Source organism: Nipponia nippon, unplaced genomic scaffold (assembly GCF_047370975.1).
Source record: "Nipponia nippon isolate SJK-2023a ecotype South Korea unplaced genomic scaffold, ASM4737097v1 scaffold_6, whole genome shotgun sequence".
In the NCBI taxonomy this organism is placed as follows: domain Eukaryota; kingdom Metazoa; phylum Chordata; class Aves; order Pelecaniformes; family Threskiornithidae; genus Nipponia; species Nipponia nippon.
Window position 1 is genome coordinate 60528924 of NW_028262380.1, and position 15590 is coordinate 60544513.

The following is a 15590-nucleotide window of genomic DNA, read 5'->3' on the forward strand; positions in this document are numbered from 1 at the left end:
GTCCTGTGAAGGATGCAGGCAAATACCTATGAGCAGCTGGTATTGGTGCAGTAAGCTCTAGTAGCCACCCCATCCTGTCACCTGCCTTGTTTGGACTACTTTCTGCCATCCTCAAGGTGCAATTTCAGCCAGCCACTGGATGAGGTGAGCACTTGCAGCATGAAGGCTGGTCAAGGGGAAGTCATAAACATGCAGGATAATACCAAATAGGGAAGTGTTTTATGTATCGCATGTACAGAGACATGCATATACGTATTTCCTCACTAAAATTTTTGGTGGTCCGGTCCACACACTCAATAAAGATGAAGGTGAGAGAATTGGAAGGAGTAGGGCACTTGCTTAGGTCTATCCAAGACATCCCCTGGTCCAGGTGGAGAAGAGAGCCAAGAAACTCCTGTGAAGGAGGAACCTCCAGTGACCCATCATATTGAAATCCCCTTTTCTCTTCTAGCAGTTACAAAGCTGAGAGGTGAGTGATCAGTATAAGGAGAACTTGCCAAAACCAGATCTGTAGCTCTTTGATCGTGAACCAAAGGAGGAATCTGGATGCAGTGAGACTTGTCTTGCCTCCATCTTTCTATAATGAGGTCTTGGGAATGCTGGATGAGAAGATGTCACCAAAGCCTTAAGATATATTTGAGAGTGCAGCTTCACAAATGCTTACTCTGAAGCAGTATGTTGCTTGATTCCTATAAGCCTCTTCCTAGCCATATCTAGCAATAGCGAAGCCACTGGTTTTGTTTCGCAGCCAGGAATCTAAAAAGTGGATTTGTGGCACATGTTTTTCCCCTCATGCTTCAGACAGCGGTGCTATTGGAAATGCAAGCCAAAAAGGCAGAAAATTCCCACTCTGCTATCTTGTGTGCATATACCTCGTCTCACTTTTGATCAGTCATACCCACAAAACAGTGAAAAATACTGTTGCGGGAGGACCAGCCACCAACCAGTGTATATTGTGTTAAGCAGCGTGTCTCAGACAGCAACCTGTTTGACCACAGTTCTGATGCTGAGAAGAAGATAAAGATGTGTCCATTTATGCATCACACGTGCAGCTACAATTTAAAACATCTGAAATCTCTGTTGGGACCATTTAGTTTCTGGATGGCAATCTCACCCTCAGGTGCTCAGGCTGTTTTCCTGTTCCTGTAGCATTGCCCCGATCTCCAGAGCCTGTGGTGACCCAGGTGAGTAGGCAAGACATACCCTGTCAGCAGTAGAGGGGAAAAATTGGACTAGAGTACAGTCTGTAAATTGGGTTTTCACGTCAGAATTGTTCTGGAGTATTCTTGAATTTGTCTCTAAATCCTTTTCAACACCTTCAGAAACCAACTGGACTGGAAAAGTCTGCCATATTTTGTCAGAAGAGAGTCTGTATTTGCTGCCTGCAGGAAGGTAATGCCTCTGCAGGGCGGGAGAGTCAGGAGCCATGCTTTCATACACAGCTGCATTTATCCCATTCAAAACACTGGTGTTCATCCCAGGCTTTGTGGTGCTTGGTCGTGATCTCTGCAGTTTCGCCTCAGCAAAGCAATTTTACACAGCGCTCGTCTTTAAGCACACAACCAGTGCTTCTGCTTGGAAACAGAAGTTGGAGAGAGTTATTAAATTATGAAAATAAGCCTTTACCACAAATTTCCCCATAATTTTCCTTTTTGTCACTCACATAGGGTTTTTGTTCCATGTTTGAGCGCAGCGTGGTGTCGCCAAGTTGCTTGTGATTTAAATAGAAGAAGCTGGCTGCCAGGAGTAATGCTTGCAGGTATTCCTTCTTTTCTTTATTTGCCTTACAGCAGTGCCTGCAGGCCAAAGCAAAGATTGTGCTGGCAGCATCTGAATAGTTAGTTCCTACCCCTCAAGTCAAAATAGATAAAGGAATTATCATTATCTTCATTGCACAGATAACAGCAGGGAAAGATGAAGTGACTTGCCCATGGTCATGCTACAAGTCTCTGGCAGAGCCAGAAAGCAGTGTGTTATTTCCTCTGGTCTGATGCTTTTATCCCAGTGCCATCCTTTTGTGCGACTAGGCGCTTTCAGCAATTCAGAGTTTTCCTTAATGTCTCCTGGCACAAACGTGCAGGCTGGTAAATGGCACGAAATGTATGTCTCCCAGATCTCCGCTTTCCAAGATCCTTTTTATTTTTATCACTCACCTTATGATGCCCAGCTGCCTTTGTAGAGCCATGTGCCTGGAAAGATCTCAGTATGTACTCATCTAACCTGCTTTAAAACCTCCAAAGACACAGATGCCACAGGTTCACTGGGTGATTTTTCCTGGTGCTTCATTATTTTTGTCCTTAGAGAGCTGTTCCTAAATTTCATTCTGTGCTTGTCTTGCTCCAGAGGCAGCAGCCTTTTACTTATTTGGAGACTCATGTTTTCTTTCAGTCTTTTTTTTTCCCTGGGACTGAACAGCTCTGCTTCTTTCAGTCTCTGTTTGTAGCTTTCTCAACTTGTGCTTGTTCTCAGATTCCCTCTTGGATTCCCTCAAAATTCACCGTGTTTTCCCCGACATATGAAATGGGGCACAGTATGGAGCCACCAGCTCCCTCGAGCGCTTTCCCCTTCTCCCCAAGGACCTGATAAATCACTTCTCTGCCTCCTGGGAAGCCCTGGGTTGAAGCTGCAGCTCTTCTTCCTTCCTTCCAAATGGGCGTTGCACACTCCCATGTTTCACACTGCAAAGGTTACCCCTTAGGAAGCTGAAGGTACCCAGATTTCCCTTGGTTGTATGAAGAGATGTTTTCCTAAGCACCTGTAGTGCACTTTGATCTGCGCCGAATTTGCTAGTCTGCTTCATTTCAATGCTTGGAACCTGAGATTTTAGGGCAAATGGTACCCATGGTCACACTTAAGTGCCAAAAAACTGGGCAGGATGTCTGAGTTGGCAGCAAGGAAGAGATCTGTTAGATGTTGTCTCTATTTGTCTGCCATTTCCCTTTAACGGGGTGATAGCCTGAGCAGTGTTTGCCCTGAGGCAGAAAAGCCAGTGTCAGTCTGAAACCAAGGACAGGGCGGGAGTGGGTTTATGGGTCACAGGTACATATAACCACAGGTATATAAACCTTCCCATTTCAGCTCTAGTCACTTTGAGGTTTTACTAGTCTAGGTTTTTGTTCTAATGTAACTTGTTTGATTTTTTTTTTTTTTTTAAAGAATTTTATTTCAAGCCTTCTGGTCTTCGTTGGGGAACTTGCTTATGGAGAAGGTCTGGACCATGGTTCTGCAAAGCTGTGGCCAGCTCAGGGTGCTGTCAAAGGAGGTGGGCTCATGCTTTTCTCCTATTTATGAATGAGACGTGAGAGAAGAGTGGTGGTGGTAGGTGGGAGCAAGTACCATAGGAAATCCAAAATTAGCTACCGCAGGAGTTAAGGACTTTGCCCATTCTTCCCTCTGACCTGCTGCACCTCTTCAGTATCTGTTCTTCAAGTGGAAACATAAGGAATTTACTTGGCCGCCTCTGATTTCACTGGAGTGTTCAGTAATTTGGCTTTAATATTAGAATTCATCAGCAAGACTGATTGGTGTATCATACAGAGTGGCAGGCTTGGCAGGGAAGGAAATTTCCCACGCAGTTTAAAAATGGTCCGTGAATTTACTGGATTTAGAGTTTGATAGCAGCTTGAAGAAGGATGCAGCAAGTCTTGAATGAAGAAAAGAGCCAATCTAGGAATTAAGAAGGTGAGTTATGGTAGGGAGCAGGAACATGCATGTTTTATGCATTTTATTCAGTAGCTATGGTTTTATTTTCTTTTTAATGGTGTGTGGTTTTTAAAAGGAAGCTTTTGCTTAAATGCAAATAAGATACTAGGTTACTAATGATAGGAGAGGCGCTGGTAAACGTGCTGGAAGCTGACCTGATAAATGCAGTCAATAATGAGGATTCTACTGCAAAATGCTGAGCCCTGTGGCTATGATCCAGCAAAGTGCTGACAGCAGTGGTAGTACTCATGCGCTTAAAGTTAAGCATTTTCCCAAAGTGCTTTGATGGATCAGAGCTGGAGTCCTTATCACCTTGCTAGGAGTGAATTTATAATAAGAGTCTTGTAAGTCAATAGTATTTATTCTTAGGCTTCACAACTAAACCACTAATGGAACATAGGGAAATTACAGCTCTTCTGTGGCATGAAGGAATCTGGCTCTGGTCTTAACAACAAACTGTTCCCCAGCTTTGAGAAAAACTCAGTATCTTGATTTCCAGAGGCCCTAGAAAAAACAAAAAGAGATATTGCAATTCCCTGTGGATCTGCGCCCTATAGGAAGATATTCCTTCACACCTCTCTTCCCTGCTCCAGCAGCCCTTTGTCTCAGGTACGCCTTGGCCCCGGGTGCAAGTGCCTGCTAGGGACAGCAGAGAGCCCTTTTCCCTGAGCCCAGGCAAACCATGATGCCCTAATGTCTCCCTCTCCCTTCCCAGAATCAGGATAAATTACAGCCCAACAGGAACTGTCTGTGGAGGACTCAGGGCTGATGCTGCTGTAAGTACAAATGAGTGTATGCTAGGCCTGGCAATTGGAAAGAAATTTCCCAAACAGTGAATTACGACCATGGCCAGTCTTGCTGGGCCAATTTTAAAATTTTTGTTCTTTAAACAGTCTGTAGCTTTATGAAGGTGATTTTGCACCACGGTACCTGTGACTCTGGCTTTGGAGTCCCTGCAAAATACAGGTGAGCGTTTGCAAGCGTTCAGGTTTCAAGGGCAAAAAATTACCTGGACTGATGTTACAGAGCACGGTGCCCTTTGTAGCCTTCATTATATAGACAGTCCTTAAAATTCTCGTACATTGGTGTTCCTGATAAAGCATTGAATGTGTTTGTTGAGTGAACAAGCTGGAGGTAATAATTCCTCTCCCTCGAGATGAGTGTGCTCAATATTCTACAGTTGTCTATGATAAGTCTCCTTGGAAATCACAAAAGAAATGAAAATAACACAGTATGGAGGATTTCTGGACGATTGAAGTGCCAGGACATTTCTCATTTCTCTACATCCCAACAGTGGGCGTTTCCAATGGTAACCGTGCTAGTTAGCTCACGCTATCTGGAGATAAACTACCGCTAGTGCCATTATTCTCATTTACAACTTTTAAGATTGCCGGGGGTGTGGGTGTGGGTTCCTATCACCTGCAATTTTCTCTTGTGATATCTGGTCATGTTTTCCTAAAGCCCTGTGCCTGCAAGTTGTGTGAATCTGCAGGCAGCTTCCACTCTTTAAGAGTACATGTCTCGCATCTGTGATTGCCAGGAGACGAAAGCATGTCTGTACAACTCTGTAAACAGAAGGCAAATGGCAAGAACCCAATTTATTTTTTGAAATCATGTGCTTTTAAGAGTCTTGCCCAAGATTATGCAGTATTGATATATGATAGTTTCCATTAAATATTCTGGCTCTGTTGTATATGGAGTGGTGCGCACATGAGGAATGACAAAGTAGTCTTGTCGCAAGACTCCATAGTTTAGTGCCCAGATCCTGTGATATCTTTAGGCTCTGCTAGTAATCTTGTCACAATTGCAATGTAAGATAGCTGTGTCACAGCGTAGCTTCGTTATGCTAAATTTTTTAGAAGTTATTTGCCTTTTTTTGTGGGGAAAGCAGTGATTTTTGGAAACATTCATGCAGTCAGCAACAGGGTGTACAGAAAGGAGTGCCGGAGGTGAAACGTTGCTACTCCTGCCTGGGTTGCCTCCACAAAGGTAGGCACTTCAGTGAGTGTTAGCAATATTTTGCTAAGACAAAATATTTTGTGAATGGCAAAGCTTGCATTGGCTGCATCCACTGTCCTTCGAGGAGTATGTGTTGAGCCCTGCTTTCTTATAATTAACACCATATTTTGATTAAGAGGAAAAGACTGCGTACAAGCTCTTTAAAGCTATGCATTTTATTGTTTTCATAAGTTATGCATCAATAATCAGTAATCAGTCTTAATAACAAAGTATATTTTATAGATACATTTTTATAACAAGTTAATGTAATGAGGATTTGAGTAGTGATTTTGTACACGCAGCAATGCTGCTCTCTTGCTATTTGTTCTTTTAATACCATTTTATAGGAGTAGCTAAATATCATGGAGTATTCATCAAAAGATTGGTGGCAAGAAGCAGTAGGTCCTTATGGGTGGATCAGGTGATGTTAGCTAGTCGCTGTTACACGGAAGATACTTGGTTTCCCTTGTTTTTTCTCTTTTCTGTTTCTCTCCTTGCAACCTCCTCTAGGAGATGCTCAGAGAAAAGGCAGCCTTGATTAGGTGAATGCACGCACCCCTCCTTACCCCAAGTTGTGCTAGCGCAGTGGAATTACAGCAAGAACCAGGGTATTGGGGCACAGTAAATCTTGAAGCCGTAGACCACACTGGTGCATTGCAGTCCCAGTCTCAACCAGGCATATCTCCTGAGCTGTTACACAGATCAGAAGTAAAAGATTAACCATTATCCCTGTGCTAATGCAAATTGCATGCAGATTACTTCTGTTATCTCTCTAAGGCGAGTATGAATTGAGGTTTTTTTTTCTGTTTTGTGTCTTCCAACCATGAACACTTCTCTGTAGTGGGGCTGCTGGTAATTAAAAGCATTGGGTGACTAGTGTCCACAGAACCACAGCATCCATCCTGCTCTCTCTGCCTTTAGCATAGGTACTTTTCTGGTATCTTAGGTCCAAGGATTAGGATTAGAAGTCGAGAAAAAAAAATTATCTTAGAAAAGCTTTGTCAAAGAAAGAACAGGCTCTCTAAGAGAATTAGGCAGCAATTTGGGTTTCCCCTTGCACGAACCCAACCCTGTGTCCAGCTAGGAAGCAGCAAGGTCTGGGAGCACCTTGGCTCTGTGACCAGCTTGGGCTTCAAGTCATGTCCTGCTGTCGAGCTCAAGGAGCTGCATTTCATCTTTCAGGGACTGGGGTGGGAACCACCTGAAAGATCGCCTCTTTTCATATGAGATATCTGGTTGCTTGGGTTAGACATGGACTCATGTTACAAAAATGGGGCCCTGCCTTCTGTCAGGGCCACTGAGTGCTTGAATTGGGTTCCTCTCTCTTGTGTGACCTCTTTTGTTTCAAGGCACACATCAAGGCTTCTCAGGTTTCAGAGGCAGTCAAAATGGAGGTGAGTAACAGAGACTGTAAATTGGTCTAAGACCTGGTGTTTACCTCAGGTGTTTGTCTTGGGAGGTGAAGATGTGAAGAAACACTATATATTCATTGCCAAGGAAATTTGAAGATTGTGTTCTCATTTTGATATTTGACGTGTGAAAAGGACCAGTGTGAAGTCCCCATCTACTCAAGAGATACCTTGAAAAGTCATTTGAAGGAAGATGATCTCCATATATGAACTGTGTTTTAGGATTGAGCTCATATTTGGCAAGGTGTTTGGATTTAAACCTGGGCCTCAAATTGCACTGCTTAGGGCCTGTGCATCATTGAAATCCCATGTAAGATCTCAGGTAGAATTGAAATGGCATTTAATGCTACATAGTCCAAAGACCTTTCATTCCCTGGACTCGGTTTTCGGAAGCACGCACAAGCACCTGCAAATTGGCATCCAACCTGTTTGCCTAACTAGCCAGGCATGGTTTGCAACTGCTTGTCCTCAAGGGACAAAGAGTTTTGAAACCCAGTATCAGGCAAACTGGGATATTAAAAATGGCAGCACAAATGTCAAGTTATGACTTAAACACTAAGTTCTGACCCAGATATAATTTCCACAGTAAAAGTACCCTTAGGGGAACCATTGGGTGTTGAGCTTTTCTAAAAGTATATCGTTTCTATACAGAAATACAAAGAGATAGTACGGTGAAGTTGTTTTTTTTTCTTCTCAAAACAGTGTTTCTGTTTTAACTAATGTATGTATCTTGTTTGAAATGAATCTACTGCTCGAAGCCGCCTGCAATTTCACATGTCTTTAGTGTGACTCAGTGAATAACGCAAGTCTTGCTCCAAACTCTGAAGTCACCAAGGGCCTGAGAAAAAAAAATTCAATAATGTCATTAATTAGAAACCAAGTGAAAAATTGCAGCATACCAGGCATTTGAAGTGGAACCAGAATTACTTGTCTTGTGGTTACTCTTCTGATACAGGTTTCATTTTCCTCAATTAAACCTGGCTTTATAAGTGCATTAATGATAGCATAACTATTTGGTAATATGATGACAGGTGAAGGTATTGATTTAATCACAAGCATGAATTTGGCTTTTAAATCTGCTGCCATAAATTCAGACTGCAAAAGAAGCGTGGCATCACATGGAGGGAGGAACCCCAAGGTGCATTGTGAGGTCTGAAGTGTTAGATCCCAAACGTTTGCACATGCAGGAATGTAATCATGGTAAAAGAAATTGCAAATGCATGAAAAACACATGAAAATCCATAGCATAGATGTCTACAAAAGGTGATGTCTACATCTATAGACATCTATGTCATTGATGTCTATAACAGCAGCCAGGACAGAGATGGTAACAGCAGAATCTTCCTCTTTGGTGCCTTAGTTGTCTTTGGAAAGGGACCTGCAGCCCAGATACCTGGAGAGCCAAAGGAAGGAGAGGTACCAACCCCTTTGCCCATGTAAATCGGCATCTCTTCCCGGGCTACTCTGGGTTGTTCCAAATGAGGATCTGTCCTGGCTGGATAGAAGGTCCTGGTTAAAGCTGGATTGAAAACCCTGGGCTGGTGGCTTGGTTTTTGCACTAAGGGTGAAGGGAGTAGTATTTTCTTTTTTTTTTTGATCAGAAGTGGAAAACTTCCCTGGCTGTGGGGCTAAGCTGTTGTTTCTGCCAGAGTGAAAAATACCAAGGCAAAAGTAATTGGGCTGGAGAGAGCATTAGATAGGCCATGAGATGTAGAAACTGGATTATTTGTTTTATCTTGGTGCAGTGGTCATTCACCTGATAACATTAGTTTCTCTTAAAACATAATTAACATTTTATTCCACTAAGCATCATTGTATATTAGATGTTAGTGGGACACAGCACAGTATGTTGTAAATACTGGGTTTGGTGCCTAGATGGCTAATTCAGTGCTAATTCCATTATCAAAGGTTGCAGAGGAAGAATGTCCTAAAAGGTCTATTCCTCATGAAATCATCTCCTGTAGTTATTCAGATGTGACTAATGATGCATCTTTTGCAGAAACTTTCATTTATTTATTTGGTATGTCCCCTTATTGCTCTTAAGAAATGTTAGAAACAGAACAAAAAAAGGTAGAACCAGTTTTCTGCGCTTTTATTTGCTTCCTGATTAATTTTGGTCTCAGGAAAGCAAAAATGTACATTAGCAACTTCACAGCTTGTTACATCTTCTGTTTGCTTTCATCACACATGGCTGTTTTCATGAATGGTGAACATAAACATAAATGATGTAAGATCCTTCTTTGATTTTGAGTGTCTTGCTGAGAAATTAATCCATACGTGCAGATTACTTGTAAAGTAACATGCGAACAATTCACGATGTACATCCACCCTTTGTAGTGTCAAGGCAGGGATTTGAACAAGACTTCTGCCTGCTTACATAAGAAACATGGGAGATTACAACATTATATATCTTGACTCTTACGTGAATTTGTTTTTTTACCTGTTGTACTCCAAGTGGAAGTGCTCTGTGGCTTGGCTTCTATTAGGGATGCTGCCCTTGTAGAAGCAGTGACCTTTGAAAAGCAAGTCTCAAGTAATCCTTTTATTTTCCTGAGATCATATAGCACAGTATCCAGTTGCAGGCTTTTAAGATGGAATGATTGCAGACTTTGTCTGCTTGCCTGGATTGGATTACATTTTGTTTGACAAAGAAAACTCTAAAATACTTATACCTTCCTTCCTTCAGTTCAGAGCATCGTAATCTCCGTACGTGGAGAATGCAGAGTAGCTGCTGTATCATCCCAGCCCGCTGGGATTTATTGAATTTACTTAATTGCCCTCTATCTCATGGTTACACTTTAACGCTTCTTTTGAAGGAGATTCAAAAAGGATACAGTTACTCCTTTTCTAATTTACTTTGAGAGTTGGGTTACTCTTTTTCTTATCTTCCTTCCTTTTCCCGGTAGAGCAGAGCATTCTGCAGAGCCGTGATTGAACGTGTTAGAGACTTGCATGGTGAGAGATTTAAGTCCATGAAGCTGTTAACTAGCAAAGCTTTTTACGTACTGCTTTTTAACGAAGATGCTCTGTTTTAGGGGAGTAGGGGGTTTGACAGGCACTTTTGGATGGCTGGTGGTGCATTTTGTGTTGTATTGTGCTGATGCACATGAACAAGAGCTAAACTCCCCTGAACCTCCCAGGGAAGGATTTTGCAGCAGAGTTCAGGAGCACTTGCATCATTCTCGTTTTTAAAGCACTTGTGAGCCTCGGTCCTATAAACACTCCAGGAAACCTCAATAAAGTGGATGAAAAGTCCATTATTTGGTCAGGCAACCTTGACACTGAGAATTGCGTGATTTTCACCTTCCTGAGAAGTGTTCAATACCAGGGAGGGCTGAGGTCTCCCCTCGCTGCACTTCTCAAGTTTGCTTTTAACTAATAGGAGTTTAAAAAGGTTTAGTGCTCAGCTCTGACTTTCTCCATCCTGCCAGACCTCTGCTGCCAGCTCTGCAAGCCTGGGATAGGCATTGCAGGGATTTGGGGGTGTTGGAGAACGGTCCCAGAGGGGCACAGGTCCCTTTTTCTGAGTACTATGGTGTCTCCATCCCCTATATATAACATCTGAGTGGCTCATGATAAGACGTGATCAGTATCATCTCGTTAACTAGGGTTGTAGAATTGCCTGTTATTTGGCACCACCACCCCACAGTGAGACTTGTTTTCTGATGCCTCTGAAGACCATGTAGCTCCCTTTGCGTTAGAAGGGAAGTTCATCGCATTTTAACGGAGTTCACTACCCGCTGTGTCTTTGGGCTAACACATCTGACCATACGCACGTGCACGGACCGTATATTTCACGTGCAGAATTCAACTTGCTGTGCACATGCATGCACAACACATATTTAGGCACCGGGATTAATTAATGGAAAGTCCTATACCAGATTAGCAGTTTGAATCTAGGTTGTTATTCGCCTTCACATCGGCCAAAAAATTGTGGAGGACATCAGCCAAGGGTAAGGTGACTTTGGCAGATGAAAAATTGTTGGTGATCGCTGTGCAGTGCCTACATAAATAACATGATCATCATTCAAATCAAGGTGGTTTTTCCTTGCTCAGTGGAGCAGTTGTGAGCACGGTGGTAGATGCACAGCTAAAAAGCGAGCGTTGTCTGTGCAGCTTGATGCCAGCTCTCCAGCAGAAAACAATATGGAAATGGCCAACACCTTTCAGGATCCTCCAAGAGCCAAGTGGGGGAGAGATTAGTAAACAGGAGTGAGAAAAACTGGGGCTGAAAAGAGACTGAGGTGCAGGACCTTGCTTGAAAAGAGAAAGCTCGCTGCTAGCCTTCAGTCCAGGGATAATTGTCCAGAGCTCTTCCCTTACTCTTTTTGGCTGAAGATCAGACCTGGCAAAATTAATTTGTGTCTTTATTTTACTGAATGGGTTGGGTTTTTTTAGTATTATGATAATTAGCTAGTCCTGCATATAGAAGTCTTTTTTTTTTTTTTTTGAAGATAAAATGTGGTCATTTGCTACTGCTCTTTGCACTCAGTTCCCCATATGGCCACAAAGGTCTTTGCTGTGGGTCTCCCCAGCCCCTCGGTAATCCTTGTCGAGAGCTGGCCTGTCCAGAGGGCGAGTCGAAGGCCCTTGGCCAGGCGTGGGCTGATTTTTCCTCTGGAGAAGCTGCTCTTGGCTCTGTAAATTAGAGACTGAATTTCTCCCGTCCCCTTTTCACTCAGTGTTGTTTCCTAATCTCTGGCATGAAATACCTGGGGTGTTAGGGTTGCATTGCCCATAGCAACTTTTGCTAGGGAGCTGCCAGGGGTGGCAGCAACCGAGAGACTTGAAAAGTCTCTGCAGATATCGGACTGAAAACAAAGGATCAAGCCTGTTTCTGATGCACATGTGTGCTGCAAAGGGCAGATAACCTTTCAGGGCTGCATCTTAAAATAGTAAGCAGAGCTGGTATTGCTGCTTTCATTCTGCAGCTTCCCTAAGCACGCCATGAACTTCTGAGCTGTGATTGCCGTTAAAATCTTTACAGTTGCCATTTGCAAGGAATTAGCATCACTATGTGAGCCATAATACCCCAGCGATATTTATGGAGAGCAATTGAATTATAAAGGTTGTAATGGCCTTGCTACCCTGTTGCTCGGTTCTGGAAGGAGGGGGCTGAAAGATGTCTAGGCTTTAACTACTACACAAGCCAAAAAATAAGTAGTTAAGGAGCCTATGTAACCTAAGGTCTTCCGTAAAATGCATGCCTTCAAAGCAGCTGAAAAAAAGCAATATGTAATCCATATGTAATTCTGCTGTGACAACATGGCCCCATGACACACTTGAAAAGGCAAGTTATGCGGTTGATGTGTTTGAAAAGTGCTTGAAAAGACAAGATTGATGTGTAAGCTGCTGATGGTAGTTCAAGTTGTTACTTTTCTCGGGTGGGCGATGCTGGTCAGATCCTCAGCTGCTGAAAATCTGCGTGAATCCAGTTGTTAAAAATGGGAAATGCCACTGGGGTGAAAACAGACCCTGCTGATCTGCAGTAATTGAGGATCACCTTCCGTTGGAGGATGCGATGACGAGTTTGACTTCAGCAGGAGTAGACCATCTTACTAACCATGGTTTTTGTCTGTTCTGTTTTCTCCTGTCTTGCAGCACCTTCTCCAGTCAGTAGTGTGAAAAAAGGGAAGATAACTAAAAATAGCATCTCCCTTTCCTGGCAGGAGCCAGATCGACCCAACGGCATCATCCTGGAATACGAAATCAAATATTTTGAAAAGGTGTGACGGACTGATTGCTGAGCATCCCAAGTACCTTCTCTTTACTGTCCTCTTCTTTTAGTTGTAATTATTTGAGTCATGGAAGGGAATGGAGTGATTTTATGCATAAATCAATGTCAGATTGATTTTGCAGTAAATGATTAGGAAGACTTGAAATGAGGGTGTTGTTTTCCATTAGTGTGCCACTTCTCTTGAACAAATACGTTAAATCTGCGTGTCAGATTCCTCTCCGGCCTTATCACATTAAGATAGAGCCTGCTCATTTGTTAAAAATAGGAGGGGTTGGGGATCAAGCATTCATCTCCTCCCAGAAACATCAGGCTATCCCTTGCCTTTGGTATTTCAGTTTCTCACTCGGTTTTGCATCCGCGGTGTAAGGAGAGGAGAAAGGTTTTGCAGAGAGAATATCTGCTCTCATGTGAAGAAGGGCATCCTGGCTTAAAAGCTTGCCTGGGTTTTCCAGCCCTTGCTCTCGGTCTAATGGAAAACACTCTCTCTTCCTACAAAGCTTGCCTCGCCTAGTCTCCATTTCAAATGGCAACTTGTTCTCTTCCTGCAAAATTAATGCAGTTTAAATGAAAATGGTAACAAATGCAGTTTGTCTAAGTAGCATCTTTTGAGCGATGCAGCTGAGTGTAGATTTCCAAAAATCAGGTTTGCAAGAGTTGACTGAATAGCAGTTTCTTGCCTTAGCTGGGATTGTAAGGTGTTCTTTTTTCTTCTGAAACAGCCAGGCTTTCTACATGAAAACAAGAGGAAAATTGAGTCACAGTTCTCTTTTTTGGGGGGTTGAATTTCTATTTTATGGAAGAAGATCTTCTATTAGTTCTGTCTATGACCCAGGTGAAGCCACTCAACACAAACTAGGACTGGGTCCTTACTCCTCCTCTCTCCCTTCTCTAACCATGGGAGAGACCTGCTCAAGCAACCCATGCAAACAGGGGAAAGAATTTCAGAAATCTGCATCAGGATAAAATCAACATTATTTTTGCAGATGAGGGAGCTTGGGCAAGGGCACAAGATGTGTGAGTGGCTTAAGTAGGGCTGAGGTTTTCAAAAAGATTAAAGCACTAAGCAAGAATCGGGAGATGCTGTTGCTGGAAATAATCCATTACTGATTCTTTTATTATCTTGTTGGAATGACTGTTGTGGCACATTGAATCCTTACCATGGAGTGGCCTGGGAAGCTTAGCCTCTAGAAACCTTGATAATGAGCAAATAATTAAAGCAAAAAAATCGATATATTTGTTTGTTTTACTTAGTTTGTTTTCAGAGAAATCAGGGTGGGGTGTTCAAATGTTGTATTTGCGGTCCAGAACTAGTCTCAAATAGCTTCAGTAAATAGTTCTTCAAGTGCAAGTCCTTCACGGGGAGGTAGCTACAGCCAGTCCGAGTTTATGCTGTCTGGATTTCTTTCTTTCAGGCTGATAGCAAAGCTTAGTGTTTTCTGTAGGAAAGCTCAAGTGTTTAAATGTTCGCAGAAGCCAACAGTGTATTGAAAACCTAACTGGGCTGACATAAAAGCAAAGATGTGAACTAATATTCACTTATTGCTTTTTAACTAGTCATTGAGTTAGGTTTGGGATGACATCCTTAATCCTTCTTGTTTGTTGCTGCTGTCATTTATATTCTCTTAGTTTTCAGCCCTTTGTAAGGGAAAATTCACAGAGTTTATTTCAAAGGAATAAGAGTGATCTATATTAAATATTTTGGAATAGTGAGTTTTGTCAGATTGCATTCCTTTAAGAGAAATTGCTCCTTAACAAGAAAAAAAAAAGGTGCATATATATATATATATACATACACACACACACATTTCTCCAAAACAGGCTTCACTGAGAAAATCTGTAATCCTACACTTGTAGATTCCCAGGGCCTTATCCAGGCATATTACTGTCTATGGAAAGCTGCCCATTAAATTAAAAAGAAAAATCAGTTCAGATCATAAGAGATATGCAGAAATCTTGGTAGGAATTATTAAGAACTCCTGTTTACCTCATAATAATTTGGATCTAAGAGGATATGGTGAATGAAAAGCAGTTTCCAAGTTTGTAGTCCTTAATTTATGAGCTCTTGTCTAGATTTGTGTTACAGTAAATAATTCTAAGAGTAATTACCAAGCATTTGAGCGAAATTTTAATCAAAGAACTGAAACTCTTTCGCATTAGAAACTGATGTAAATGAAGATTTATTTCAGCAAATTATCTCCAAGTTCGTTGCTTCAGAAGAACAATGCAAAATTAGGTATTTTCCTGTAGTTTTGGTTTATTATTCCCTTCCCAAGGTCTAATTCGTGGTTCTAGAAATACCAGCATAAAGTTGTAGAATGTATAATATGTTATTCTTTTTTAAGCCTAATTACATTACTGGGAAATTGTTTTGGTATAAATTAAGATTCCTTTCTAAAGCAATGGGACTGTTTTCGTCTTCCCTGTGCCTTGGGATTGATCTTTGTAGGATGAACATTTCCATTGCTCCGGGACATGTACATCCTGAGCAATGGAAAGCTGCTCCTACTGCAGATGCTGGTTTGGTCCCCATATTGTCATTTATGGGTGGAAAGTCCCTGTGCTCTGTTTCATACCTCCTAGAGTCATTCATTATAAAAGAGAAAATCAGATCTCACGTTTTGTACTGCAGAAAGGGCCTTCGCGGGGGGTTCGGGGAAGAGATCCTCAAAAATGCTTATTTCAGTCATGCTTTGTAACGTTGCTGTGGGGGTTGTTAAGAGTCTGTCTTCTCTGAGAGCCACTAT

General features: G+C 42.2%; 1 protein-coding gene across 13 annotated transcripts in view; it reads left to right on the forward strand.

Moving 5' to 3' along the window:
- EPHA5 (EPH receptor A5) overlaps positions 1–15590 on the forward strand; it is a 198401-nt gene that overhangs the window by 132269 nt on the left and 50542 nt on the right. For all 13 annotated transcript variants that reach the window (XM_087735579.1, XM_087735580.1, XM_087735577.1 and 10 more), the window contains one exon: positions 12711–12835. In XM_087735579.1, the coding sequence (XP_087591705.1) occupies positions 12711–12835 (125 nt within the window). The remainder of the gene's footprint in view (positions 1–12710; positions 12836–15590) is intronic.